The sequence below is a fragment of the Scophthalmus maximus genome, chromosome 6 (genome assembly GCF_022379125.1).
Source record: "Scophthalmus maximus strain ysfricsl-2021 chromosome 6, ASM2237912v1, whole genome shotgun sequence".
NCBI lineage: Eukaryota > Metazoa > Chordata > Actinopteri > Pleuronectiformes > Scophthalmidae > Scophthalmus > Scophthalmus maximus.
The window spans coordinates 2031741-2045902 of NC_061520.1; the positions used below are offsets into that span (position 1 = coordinate 2031741).

At 44.5% G+C, this 14162-nt stretch overlaps 1 protein-coding gene across 12 annotated transcripts in view; it reads right to left on the minus strand.

The window, feature by feature from the left end:
- Positions 1-14162, minus strand: part of chd6 (chromodomain helicase DNA binding protein 6) — a 55672-nt gene that overhangs the window by 27083 nt on the left and 14427 nt on the right. For 10 of the 12 annotated variants that reach the window (XM_047332792.1, XM_047332793.1, XM_047332796.1 and 7 more), the window contains exons 3-9: positions 4455-5130; positions 3753-3894; positions 3291-3444; positions 2766-2915; positions 2265-2330; positions 1931-1989; positions 519-636 (exon numbers count right to left, since the gene is read on the minus strand). In XM_047332792.1, coding sequence (XP_047188748.1) covers positions 519-636; positions 1931-1989; positions 2265-2330; positions 2766-2915; positions 3291-3444; positions 3753-3894; positions 4455-5130 — 1365 coding nt within the window. The remainder of the gene's footprint in view (positions 1-518; positions 637-1930; positions 1990-2264; positions 2331-2765; positions 2916-3290; positions 3445-3752; positions 3895-4454; positions 5131-14162) is intronic. The other 2 variants (XM_047332802.1, XM_047332794.1) reach the window with 1 other exon arrangement.

A 14162-nucleotide genomic window follows, 5' to 3' on the forward strand; every position in this document is an offset into this window, starting at 1 on the left:
CAGTGTAGACATGGTGGTTTTTCAGACTTTGAATTTACTTATATATTATAACTCAATATGACATTTTTAAATACTTCTGGAAATATGCCTTTTATTAATCCTAGTACACCCTTTTATTACCAACATGCACAACACAGAAATATAATAAATATATATATATATATATATATATATATGTATGTATAATTTATGAGCAAAATTCCCTTGCCATTCCGTTTCTCATTCATCTCATAAATCCTCCATTAGCATGGATTAGTTTGAGTTATTCAGTAAAAGGCCAGATGATGCTTCGTTGTCAAGGAGTTGCCAGGTTACAGCATGTCGCAGTTAACCTCTTGACCTTTTTAGAACACTTTGCAGAAACACTCATGGCCCCGTTCATTACGCACCTGAAGTCATCACGTTTACATTTTCATAAATCAGGGAAATAGCGGCTCAGCGAGATAATGAAATATTAAAAATTTCGGTCACGTCTCCAGACCGTACGAGTCGATGAGGGAGCTGCTGATCGTCGCTACCTCGGTGAACAGGTGCTTCATCTGCGCCTGTTTGGTCCGGAAGCGCTTGATCTTCTGGTGGATTCTGGGATCTTTCTCCAGCTCCTCCAGAGTGGCCCATTTGCAGTGAAGGTAAGAACTGAAAAAAAGAATAATATGAAATAAATATCATATAATGTGAATTTGACTGATGGTCGACCTTTCACCTTCGAGGACATGAATTCTTGTGTTGAGTGAGGTCACACTGACTTTTCACCTTCAAAAATCAAATCTTTGAATCCAAGTTTGTGCCACATTTGAAAAAAATCTTCCCACAAACATCACGCTTCCACGGCTGTCGCTTTCATCTTATGAAGTTCATAAATTTTTGTTTCCTAGTTTGAACTTAACTTAAAATCACAAATCAAATATCAAATCACTCCCTAATTTTTTATTTTTTTATCTCTCCAAACTATCAACTAAAAAAAAGCTGATCTTTTTGTCATACTTAAGTCAAAATATTATATTTAATAATCAGGTCATCAAAATTAAATAAATTAAAAAAGTGAAGAGCTTAAATAAAAATTCATTCATGAATAAGAATGCAGTGGACGGATGAAGCAAGTTCAAAGCCAAATGAACGTGATGCTTCTGATTGGCCGAATGATACGAGAGGTTCAGGGTCCGTGAACAGACACGAGCAGGAGCGAAGATGTGTTCATGTACAGTGACACCACTGAATCCTACAGAAAGACGAAGGATGAGGATCAACGCACCGACACTTTTCTCTAATCGTTAAGTCTTTGAGGGAAGAAACGGTGTTACTATGGTTACAGTTTGACATGCACAATCTAATCCATAATCCACAATCTATACATGGACGAATGCAAATGCCACTGCGGTGTCGTGTGTGCAGTGAGACTCTGCACCGTGCAGTTTAAAAATGAATTATGTACGGTGATGATTTTCACACTTCCAAATATTATATTATTCTGTCAATTCTTTCAATTTGTTGAATATATTATTCTAAATAAAGTCACGAAGAATTAAAAGGATTCACGACCGTTCAGTTTGAATTAACTGCAGGCGAATCTGACATGCTTTATTCATCACCCCTGAGAATAAATTACGATCGTGAGTACGACCGTACGTCCGTACAAAGAACAGGAAGTTCTCCTGAGAACCCCGGACCGGTGAGACGATGGAAAGAAACTCCCTGCTCTCCCTCAAGAGCTGCGTTCTGCTGAGAACGTCTGAACTGTCTCTGGAGAAAAAAACAGTCCAATGTGTGCAAATTCAAATTCTCCGGGAGAAGTCAATGTCATGACAACTATTAACTCAACAAAGAAAGGCAAGAGGCTCCTGATGTGTGTAGACTGTAGACTGTGTGTATAACACCCAACTAAAGCCGCGGAAAAGCGTCGACTAAACGCCTGAAAAATAAGGAGACTCACAAATTTCTGTACTTGACGTAAAACTCCTCTGCCTCGTCCACTGGGTCCTCTGACGCCGTCTTGGGAAACAGAGAAGAGACAGAGAAAGTGAAGGAGAGATTAAATACACAGAAAGCTGCAGGGCAGTAGATTGTATATATATATATGTGTGTATACACATATATATATATACCAGCTACAGCAGCTACGTGGCTTCAAAGTAGCTAACGTGAAAAGGAAACCGTCTCTTTTCGGTCCGGCCTTCGCGGAACTGGAGTAGAGCCGAGCCGAGTCCTCTGAAGGACGAACTGGGACACAGCTTGTGAGTGAGTGGGTGTTTTTTTTATTCCTTCACCTCTTTCTTCACAGGTCTGACCGACAGGATTTTCTCAATGATGTTGGCCTCGTCCTCAGGTGGTTCCTGGGGGAGAGAAAGACAGGAAACATTAGCGGCCGCTCGAACGGGATGAAGGTCGGTTCACAGGGAGTTTCTGCCCGTCCATCAGCAGCGGAACACAAAGACTTGAAAAGGTGCAGTGAACACAATCTTTTCAATCTTCACCACACAGCGTGTCGTACGGAGGCGTCAGTGGCAGTTTGTTCCGCCCCTGACACTCTCAGTGGAACATTATACATTGTACATCAGTGATGTAACGACTCTGACGGCTGAAAACACACGATACAGCACGTTTCGATTTAATAATGCAACAAAACTCATTTTTCATTTCACAATCAACACTACAACACACGGAGGTCTGTGTGAGGCCGACAAGACCGGTCTTAGACCGGAGAGAAACATACAAGAGGAAAAAAAGGAGAAACAAAAGCGGTGGTGGGGGTCCGTGTCCATCCCTACCTCGGCCTGCCAGGCCAGAGCGGTGGCGTTGAGCGCCGAGATGCGACCGGCTCCGAGGACGGCGATCGTCTCTCCGTCGTCGTCCACCACCTTGAAGTCCAAATCCTCGTTGTACTTCCTCCTCTTGACCTGTCGCCCCGAACGCCGCTTCTGAAAGATGAGAGGGGAGGAAGGAGAGGGAGGAAGGTGAGATAAGAGAAAAGGAATCGAGGTGTCAGAGTGAAGGAAGAGAGGGGAGAGGAAGCAGCCGTGGAACAAACGCAGGTAATATCACCGCGAGAGATTGGGATGAAATGAGTGGAGGAAGAGAGGAAAAAGAGAGGGAGGTGAGATGGAGAGAGTGTGAGTAGAAAAAAGTGAAAATGTCATGGGAAATTTTACCACGGGAACTTACAACCGGATGGTGTAGATTATGTAAGATCATTAGAAAACTGTAGCAATAACATAAGAACATGTCACGACAGCCGTCTACATCCTCACGTATAAACCTTCATATATATATATATATATATATAAAGTGGTCACCGTGTGATCCAGGGGGTCCTGGCTGTCCTCTCCCCCCATGTTGAGCGCCGACACTGAGGCGGTGTCGTCGCTCTCCGCCCCCTCGTGGACGGCCACTTCCTGGTTTCTCCTCTTCCCTTTCTTCTTCTTCTCCACGGGTGCGACGCCAGGATCTCTGGGAGAGGGAGAGAGAGAGAGAGAGAGGAGTCACTCTGATGATTAATTAGCAGCACGAGTAGCCACCAGAGGATACGCGGAGCGCTGGTTGAGATAGTTAAATCTGGCATTAATATTTAATGTCCTCATTTTCTAATCATCTCTCCTTGTACCGTTATTTCCTGATCACCGAGACAAAACGGAGACGTTCCATTTTGAGATAAACCCTCAGTGTGAGATGTGTGTTACTCCCTCCTAATTTCTTTCTCTTTCTTGCTTCTTCTGATTATTTTCCCATGATTTCCCAGCCGGTCTCGAGCGGCTCACCTGGGTCTGCGGCCCCTCTGTTTTGGCGCCGCGGGGACCGGGGTCTTGCTGTTGGCCTGGCCGTGGTTCTTGGCCTGGCTGCCCTGCAGGCGCAGCGTGACCTTAGTGTGGAGTCCTGGGGGGGGAGGAGGAGGAGGAGCTGCTGAGGAGGAAGAAAGAGGGGATGGGAAAAACATGAGGAGGATGTTTGTTTACCTGACTATTGTAAAATGTTTATTTTATTCAGATTATTCAGATTATTATATACTGTATAAACGCAGGTATATACATATTCCCTAAAAGAAATTCAACTACTTTTTTCTTCAGTTCAATATAAATATATGTTTTAGATAAAATGTGTGGAAACACTTTAATACTCATGATGTCAAAACAAATCGATAACTTTAATGACGAGTCTGGTACAGGTGAATATTTTCAGCCTTTTTTTTGTTTACTTACTTTATTTTTTACTTTATTTAACGACGGACTAATTACAAATAAAATAGAATAATATGTAAATGTATCCGAATTTCCTAAAGTCTAGGGTAACTTTAATTTTGTTAAATATTCACAACAAGAGTGAACCAGTGAATATTTCTATATATATTCTCTGTTTTCACGTTTCTGTCAATCGGCTAATGAACACACACACACACACACACACACACACACACACACACACACACACACACACACACACACACACACACACACGTACAGTACCTTGATTGGCGGGTACAGGAGGCAGGATCTTGATCTTGGGTTTCCTCCCTCTTTTGCCCGGCACCTTCACCGGCACGTGTGCCGGTCCCGGGGCCACGGTGGCTCCAGGCGCTTTCCTCCCCGCCACGCTCTTGTGGTCCGCCACGCTCTCCTTCCTGCCCTCCTTCTCCTTCCCCTTGCTCCGGCGCTCCCTCCGCTCTTTGCCCTCCTTGGGCTCCTTGCTCTTCCTCAGCGTGACGACCGTCGCCTCCCTTTCATCCCTTCTCCTCTTTGGTTTGCTGCTCTCCCTCTCCTCTACTGCCACCGCCCTCTCCCATCCCCTCTTGTCCTTTTTCTTCCGTTTCTTCTTCACCCTGCCGCCGCCGCCGCCGCCTCCTCCTCCATCGTCCTCCTCGCTCAGGGAGGAGGGGGGCCGCGGGGCCCCTCCGGAGTGCTTGGTGGCGTGGGCCCCGGTGGCCGTGCAGTGATTGGACGTCGCCGTGCTGCCCACGGGGGCGAGGACGCGGAGCTGGTCCTTGGTGCCCAAGACCAGGTGTCCGCGTGGGATTGTGGGAACTGTAGTTTGTGCGTTGCTGTTTTGGTCCGAGGCTGAAGAGGAAGAGGAGGAGGAGGAGGAGGAGGAGGTGGCCGCAGTGGAGGCCAGAGGTGGCGTGTGCTTCAGGAGACCAGTGAACATCTGGAAAAGACATAAAGGGTCAGAAAGTTAAAGTCCCCTTCCACTTCTGTCTCTGTCCTCTCACGTCTGACATTGACTACAGCGACTTGTATCTGGCGTTTTCACATTCCTCTCCTGGAGGAGGAGATTTCTGTTTCACTTCTCTGCAGTTTGAAATTCAAATGAATCCTTTTCAAGCTAGATTTGGTACGTCACAAATATAGAAAACCAATCGTTGTCGAATATGCAAATGTGAGGCAAAGAAACCGGAAACTTCCAGAGCAGGAGAGGCAGCGAATCATGAGAGGACGACAGGTGTGTCAGCAGACAGTTAGCGTTGGCATTAGCAGTTGGTGAGGGTTTTATGGCTTCATATTCGACTTCATGCTGAGCGGTTATTTAAATCCTATTTCACGCTTGACAATTTGTGGTAATTTTAGTGACATGTCATTTAATTAAATTGTAGTTTGAAGAGGACGGATGTCTATTTTGTGTTTTTAAGTTCCAGTGATTTCTGTGAAGTACGTCTGTTTCGTGATTATTTCCGCTCTCTGTCTGAATTCACTCGGTGACCAGGACACCAACATTCAACCGCTGCTCAGAACCAAAGCTCCCCAGTTGCGAGCGTTCGGCTCCACCATCCACGGATGTGAGTGTGTGTGTGCGTGCGTGTGTGTATAATGAATCCCGCTTCATGAGGAATAATAATGTGCCGCCCGATTGGTCCCTGCAGGGACATTGTCTCCACTTAGCCGAAACCACAGGAAGGTCAGAGCGAAGGGTCCATTAAAAACTGGTGTGTTGCTCAAGAACACTTCAGTAGACGTTTCTAATCTAAAAAAACAGCCGGAGGCTCGAAACAAACAAAACATTCCCTCTGGCATACCAAACCAGAAATTCCAAGGACTTTCCAGCGTTTACAATCCCCCTTGAATTCAAGGACCTAAACGTGGCGTTGTTTTAGGCTTCATCCACATTGCTTTTCTTGTTCTGAAACGCAACGCTGTTGCTACAACGTCCAAACTGCTCCAGTGTTTTCAAGCGTCTAAAACAGAGACCACCTTGTAGTTTGTACACCCCGAGGTTGTGTTGTCGTGTGTAAACGTCGATGCCACAACAGAACCAGGGCTGCGCCGGAAAAAAATCCGAACCGACAGCCAGCGGCCCGCGAGGAAACAGGCCCATGTTTGTGTGTATGTGTTTGTCCATCTGCATGTAACGATTTGCCACAAACTGTAGCTCGTCCTTTGGCTTTGGCAGATGAAGCGATTGTGTGTTTGTTGAAAAAAAGAGCTCATTACTGTTGCATCATGGGTACTTTGGTTGAACTTCTGAACGCGGCTGATGAAAAATGTAGCCCGACGTTCTTCAGAGGCCCAGAGCGACAAAACATGGACGGTTATTTTTAAATTATTATTTATTTTTTCAAAACCTTTCTTTTCCCCCCTCCGACAGACCTGATTGTGTGTGTGTGTGTGTGTGTGTGTGTGTGTGTGTGTGTGTGTGTGTGTGTGTGTGTGTGTGCGTGCGCGTGTGTGTGTGAGTAATGGCGGTTGTCAGGGAGATGGGCTGCGTGGTTCCTATGACAGCAGAGCAGAGAGCGTGATGACGGGTCGAACACTGGCTGACGCTCTGGACTGGATTTAGAAACCTGAGAACGCGCCGGGTCAGGCCCGATGTGGAAAGTGATGTCTGCGCACGTGTGTGTGTGCGCCACACTGATGTGAGACATGGAGCAGGTGCATGTGTGTGTTTTTTGTAACCGCTGCACGATGCACGATACGCCGACACACTCTGCTTCTCACAGGTATGAGGACTCATCTCAATGAAACACACACACACACACACACACACACACACACACACACACACACACACACACACACACACACACACACACACACACACACACACACACACACACACACACACACACACACACAGAGCAGGCGCAATGGCCTGTTGGTTTGGGGGGGGTTATCAGGGCCGTTGCCATGGAAACTGGCTCTCCGTGCTAAACCTGCGGGGAGCGGGGAGGCGGACATAAACAGGCTGTCACCATGGTAACTCTTTCGTCGCCAGTGGCTCCCGGCTGTCTGTCCGTTCATCTGTGTGTGTGTGTGTCTGTGTGTGTGTGTGTGTCTCTGTGTGTGTGTCTCCCTGTCTGATGGATTGATTGATCAGTTTCCCCTCTTTGTATGTGATGTCAGTCTGTGTGTGAGGAATCTTCATGTCAGTCTGTGTGTGAGGAGTCTTCATGTCAGTCAAACTGTCTGATGCCGGGACGGAATCGACAACACGTCGCCGTGTCTCCGTGTCACATTTCGCCAGTTTGGTGAGGCAGCGAGTGACATCAGGAATTTAACACAGCAAATTGAATTACGTCCAAACAAAATCAAGCCACAGACAATTTGTTGGACAACAACTAATAATATGGGAAACGGGACATTTTCTAAAAACAGATGAATAAGTACTCAGAGCGCTGCTGCATCACACTTTGTTCGGCTTCATCGAAATTTAACGGCGTACTAAAGTTTTCACGGGTTTAAGTCCTGAGAAGACGACGGCTGGTTAAACGCACACCGGGATCGTTTCTCCGTCACCTCTCACACGAAGGTCTGCAGCAGACACTTCGTTACCGATCAACAAAACATTATCCAAAGCAATATTAGCAGCATTAAGGGCCTTGCCTAGGGAAGAATCAGGAATCGAACCCCGACCCTCTGTACCAAAGTCAGAGGTGTAGCCCAGTAAGCCTTACCAGCTGCCTTTTAAAAATTTTGCCAGGCCAACAGTGAAAAAACAAAAAATGTATTCAACCAGCGTACACAACGAAGACCAGCACTAGAAGAGGGACATTTAAAAAAAAATGTTACTGCTCAATAATCAACCGGTTACCAAAACATTTGCCATAATGATTATCTGTCAATCTGATGGTGAATCAGATTTCCTTCATTTTTGTAGATGAATATCAAACTATAACTGCATGGCAGGTTCTTAAAAATGGGCCTTACGCAAAGCAAATTACAAAAACGTGCAGTATAGTCTTACTTTTCTTGTTTTTCTGGTTTAGAATATGTCGGTGTGATCGTTGTTTTACAGACTAAAAGATAAAGATCCAGAGGAACAAGTGTCCAGTCTCTGCACGGCGACTCCCAGGACAAGACGCCGAGGTGAGGAGGTCGACCACGAGACGTTTTCAGTGTCCAGAGGAGGAAGAGCGGAGGTGACGAACACCTTCGTTATTATTCTGTCAATTCTCGAAAAAGCCCAATTTTTCTAGATCTGCAAAATCGGCCTTTATGTACTAAAACGTTAACGTTCCAAAGTTTCTTCTAGAGTCTTATGATCTGTGTGAAATAATAAAATAGACATTATCTGATAGTAAAAAGACAATTGCCGCCTGACTCAGGTTTGACCCCTGACCTGAGGGTGCTGAGGATCTGCTTCCACAGAGGCAGGTGAGATTTTTTTTGCGTTTCATTTGCATGAATTATTTATTTGCATGAACTGTGTGTCTGTGTGCCCCTGTCAGCTCGGCTGTCACTCAAACAAGAAAACGAAAGAAAACAGAAATGAGCATTTCTGATTTTGATTGTCTTACAGATGCCTTTTTTTTCTTCCACATAATCAATAATTAAAAGAATGAATACATTTGAAAATGACTTCACTTCCAAGATTTGGGAAACTTCTTAAGCAAAATTTGACAATTCGACCGCACCCCAGATCTGGATTTGAGTTATTCTTTGGAGCAGCTTATGGGGCGAAGGTCTTCGCTTTGTCGATTTAAAACTTTACATTCCCTTCAGATTCATATGACACGTTTATCTTTATGACCGTTTGAGCAAACTTCAGCACGTTCCCACATCTCCTGGATGAAACTCTCGCCACACAGAGACGAGGACCAACCGACTTCAGGCACTTCTTCGTTGCCGTTTTTGAAATGTTGCCGTTTCACCTTGTTTCACCTTATTACTTCCGTTCACAGCGATACACTCCAGGTTTCTCTGCTCACCTTAAAAAATAAAAGCCTGAGTTGCCAGAGTTCTTTTTTTTTTCTTTGAAGGAGAAAAGAAGTAGAGCTGCAACAGTGAATCCATTAATCGATGAGTAATCGACTACTAAATTAAGTACTTTATGATTTCAGCTTTTTAAATGTGAATATTTTCTGGTTTCTTTGCTCCTCTGTGACAGTGAACTGAATATCTTTGGTGTGAGGACAAAACAAAACATCATGTTGTGGTTTGGGAAACACGAGCGAATTTTTCGCCATTTCTTTGGACCATTAATCGAGAAAATATTTTTGACAGATTAATCGATAATGAAAATAATCGTAAGTTTCTGCCCTTAACTTCTCACACGTTAAATGTTGTCCACACACCAGCAGCAGAACGTGAACTTTACCTGATCAAATTAGCAACAAAATAAAAAAAAATACTAACAATAAAAAACAACGCAGTGATGAAGCGATCTCTCAAATGTGTTCGGGCACCGACCTGATCACAGAGACCAGATATCGTCCACGACGGTGATTGATTTGCATTACAAACAGTGTTTCAGATATCACTAACTTTGTTTGTCTGAGATCATCGACCCCGTGTTTTATATCTTACAGAAAAAAAAAACATATTTACTAAACAAACTGTTGTTGTACAGCGAGAAAATCATGACGTGTTAGTTTTCATTGATCGTGATCCATTGATGATGAGTGTCTTCTGGTAATTGAACGGTCTTTTAATTATACTCACAGTCATAAATACAACACGATAAGGAATCTTTCAACAACATCTCTGCAGCTATGGACTCTGAAGACCTGAGGGCAGCAGACGACTCCAGACTCCACTTCCCTTCATAGCCTGATTTTTATTTTCCCTATTCAATTTTTTCATGTTCGCCTGTTTTACTTACACACCGCATCTTTCAATACGCTGTACGAGTGTTTTATCATCTTATCATTGTTTATCTTTTAATATCCTGCCTTTCATTTCTTTTTATTGAATTTTTTTTGCCATTTTTGCCTATTTGATAAATGTTTATGTCTATTGATTCTTGGACTTTTGGGTAATATCTTCATGGTTGAATGCATTTATCGTTAGTTGCTTTGGACAAAAGCTTGTAAAAAAGCTTGAAATGTAATATGTGTAATATTCAGAGTGTTTACAATGTTTACAATGTGCCAATATATGTTCTGCTGCTCCAATATTTAACTTTTTTACACTCCAAGGATCTATATGTGTATATAGCAAATTATTTATCATGTTTTTATTTGGTCTTTTTGAAATTTAAATCAACTGCAAATTTTACCGAAATAAATCAATAAAATGTATAATAAAAACATTTAACAAAATTAATGTTCTGTGCTGTGATTTAACATTGAGATGGAAAATCTCACTATTCATACAAAAAAAGGTTACAATATAAAAGATTTTAATATGAAGCTACGCAGAACGAGAGCCGTTCACTTACTAACTTCTCCTTTAACAAAAGAGAAGAATCATTGTGTGAGGAAATAAACTGAACCTTTAAAAACAAACTGAGACAATAAGAAACACGTGGATCTTTTGAAACCTCCTCATCAACATCATCATCATCAGCTGATCACTTTTGTTTACATGTCAATCGTTCCTCTCACCTGTCATGATGCACTAACAATAACATGATAATAAATATATATATATATATATATAAATAATCACCTCACCTCACCTCATGTTCACTCACCACTCAGCAGACACAACGACGCACAGGTAGAACTACCACCAGCTCTAATTAGCCACGGAGCTAACTCAGGTCGCTAATGACCTGAGCCTCTGCCATCCATCTCCACGACAACAGAGCAACTGCAGCCCACACACACACACACACACACACACACACACACACACACACACACACACACACAACGTGGCATCACGTCATGGTTGAACGTGCTTACATGACTGACTACACAGGCACGAATACACACACACACACACACACACACACACACACACACACACACACACACACACACACACACACACACACACACACACACACACACACACACACACACACACACACACACACACACACACACACACACACACACACACACACACACACACACACACACTTTCTCCCTTACTCCCACACTAACACTGCAGGGCTCTATGTGCTAACTCGACTGACAACAGCCCTCTTAAACACACACACACACACACACACACTTACTTCACGGCTCAATGTGCTTACATCAATGACTACATGCATATTAAAAAAAAAACAAGTAAACACTCTGTCCTTCATGCAAACACACACACACACACACACACACACACATACACACACACACACGCACACACACACAAAGCCGTGCTGCAGTGTAGCAGGCTCTGCCAGCCCAGTAAAGCCGACCGAACACAGCTGAGGGAGGCTGCCTGCAGTCACGCTGCCTATGAATCAATAATACTGCCTCACAAACAAGCAGCACACACACACGTGCGCGCACACAGCATCTGTCTCTCTGTCACGGATATAGACCGCGAAAAGCACTGCAGTCGCATCGATGCTCAGCCGCTTCCTTTCACAGCTACAACAGCGAGCAGAGTTGGGTACAGCACCTGACTAGCACATGTGCTAAGTAGGCTAACACGCTTCCTATGGCGTGGACGGGTCAACTCGAGTGGACTCGCAGGGCGTGGCTCCGCGTCCCGGAACCCCGGTTTCCTACGGGTCTGACGCCGTCTGCCATGTCGCCGTGGGTAACAAGCAGCGACAATTCACATCATCATGAATGAAGAGTGTCAATATGACACCAGTGTTCTTTACCATTTTTCAATTTACAACTTGTGATACTGTAATTCCTCAACATGCAGGTGACATAGGTGAGCGACTGTGGCTCAGGAGGTAAAGAGGTACGTCGTCCGCGTACCAGAGGGTCGGTGGTTCGATCCCAGCTTCCCCCAGTCCGCGTGCAACTTGTTCTGTAGAGCACTTTGAGCGGTCCATAAGACGAGAACCGCTCAGTCCATTTACAGTAAGGAGCGTTTAAACACCAAAACGGTTTTAGGCTTGAATGCTAAAGTTTGTTTTATTCAAATATCATTTATTTAATAAAAAAATTTAAAAAACTGTGCAAACGCTGCAGAAGCTGCTTCCACAGGCTCGTCCAGATTCTGGTGTGATCCGGAGTTTTTTTTCCCCCCGTCAGATGAAAGAAAAAGGAAAAGTTATTTCGTGTTTGAGGAGTTGAGTTCAGGAGAGGAGGAACAAGCACAGCGAGCAAACTCTGTTTTGAAAGAACATGTGCGTATTGTTTTAAGTCTTAGAAGAAAAAAAGGAACCTTTCCCAGATCCCAGTTTTAGGTGTTTAATAATGCAGACGGCCTCCGTCCTCATCCCAGATTATATGAGTTTATTCCTCGAGTGTGAGGACAAACAAACTCCTCCTTCCTCTTCCATCTACAACATGTGAACGCTCACAGCTTCTTCTTCTTCTACACTTCCTGTACAATATCAAACTAGCTGTGACCAGGAGGTGTTTGTCCTTCTGCCGTCATCTGGAGACACTGACTGTGTCACTGCATCGTCTCCGTTTCAAAACTGGCTGTGGACCTTCTGTTTCTTTTTCCTCTCCTCCTCTCTACTTTGTCCCGGTAGTAATAAATAAATACATAAAAATGTCCTCAAAAGAAGATTGTTCTCTTCCAATCGACTGAGCATCTCGACACTTGATCTGACGACTCTCCTCTACCGCATCACTTTAAATATATATGAAAACACTTCACTGCCTTTTACGTCCTTTGTATTTCTGTTCCTGTGATTAAACTGTGTGACCTTTTACTGTCTCATAAAAATAAAATATATAACCTTGTTTAAGGTAAGAGGCTCCTGATCTCCCTGTATTTACCATCGTCCTGATCAGTTCTGACATGGATCTCATCATCGTACATGTGGAGGTGAACGTTGCTGCGGAGCCGCAGGGCTGTTTTCGTTAATATTTAATCGTGAGCTAATCCTCCGGCTTTTTCGTTTCACCGATGTGCTCTGAATGTGATGACGGAGAGATTAGTGGATTATTGACATGATATTATACACTGATTTAGTTCAAATTAGATGACACTTTAACGTCCTGTACATACACACATCATTACTGAGAAATCAGAAAACATGAGCAACTCTAGACTAAGGGTCAGCCCTATGTTCCCTCAGCCCTATGTTCCTTCAGCTCTATGTTCCCTCAACCCTGTGTTCCCTCAGTCCTGTGTTTCCTCAGCCCTGTGTTTCCTCAGCCCTATGTTCCCTCAGCTCTATGTTCCCTCAGCTCTATGTTCCCTCAGCTCTATGTTCCCTCAACCCTGTGTTCCCTCAGTCCTGTGTTCCCTCAACCCTGTGTTCCCTCAGTCCTGTGTTCCCTCAGTCCTGTGTTCCCTCAACCCTGTGTTCCTTCAGCTCTATGTTCCCTCAGCTCTATGTTCCCTCAGCCATATGTTCCCTCAGCCCTATGTTCCCTCAACCCTGTGTTCCTTCAGCTCTATGTTCCCTCAGCTCTATGTTCCCTCAGCCATATGTTCCCTCAGCCCTATGTTCCCTCAGCCCTGTGTTCCCTCAGCCCTGTGTTCCCTCAACCCTGTGTTCCCTCAGCTCTATGTTCCCTCAGCTCTATGTTCCCTCAGCTCTATGTTCCCTCAGCTCTATGTTCCCTCAGCTCTATGTTCCCTCAGCTCTATGTTCCCTCAGCCCTATGTTCCCTCAGTCCTATGTTCCCTCAGTCCTATGTTCCCTCAACCCTGAGTTCCCTCAGTCCTATGTTCCCTCAGTCCTGTGTTCCCTCAACCCTGAGTTCCCTCAACCCTGTGTTCCCTCAGCCCTGTGGTCCCTCAACCCTGTGTTCCCTCATTTCTATTAAATTTCTCCCGCATCAAAATTAGGCCCTATGTTAGGGTTTAGGGAACATATATTCTTCCAGAAGAAGTCCGCCAAAAGCCCCGTCCGTGTATGAAGAAAGAGATGGAAGGAGAGAAGGAGGAGGAGGAGGAGGCGGTGAGAGCTTTGCGATGCATACGGCCGCC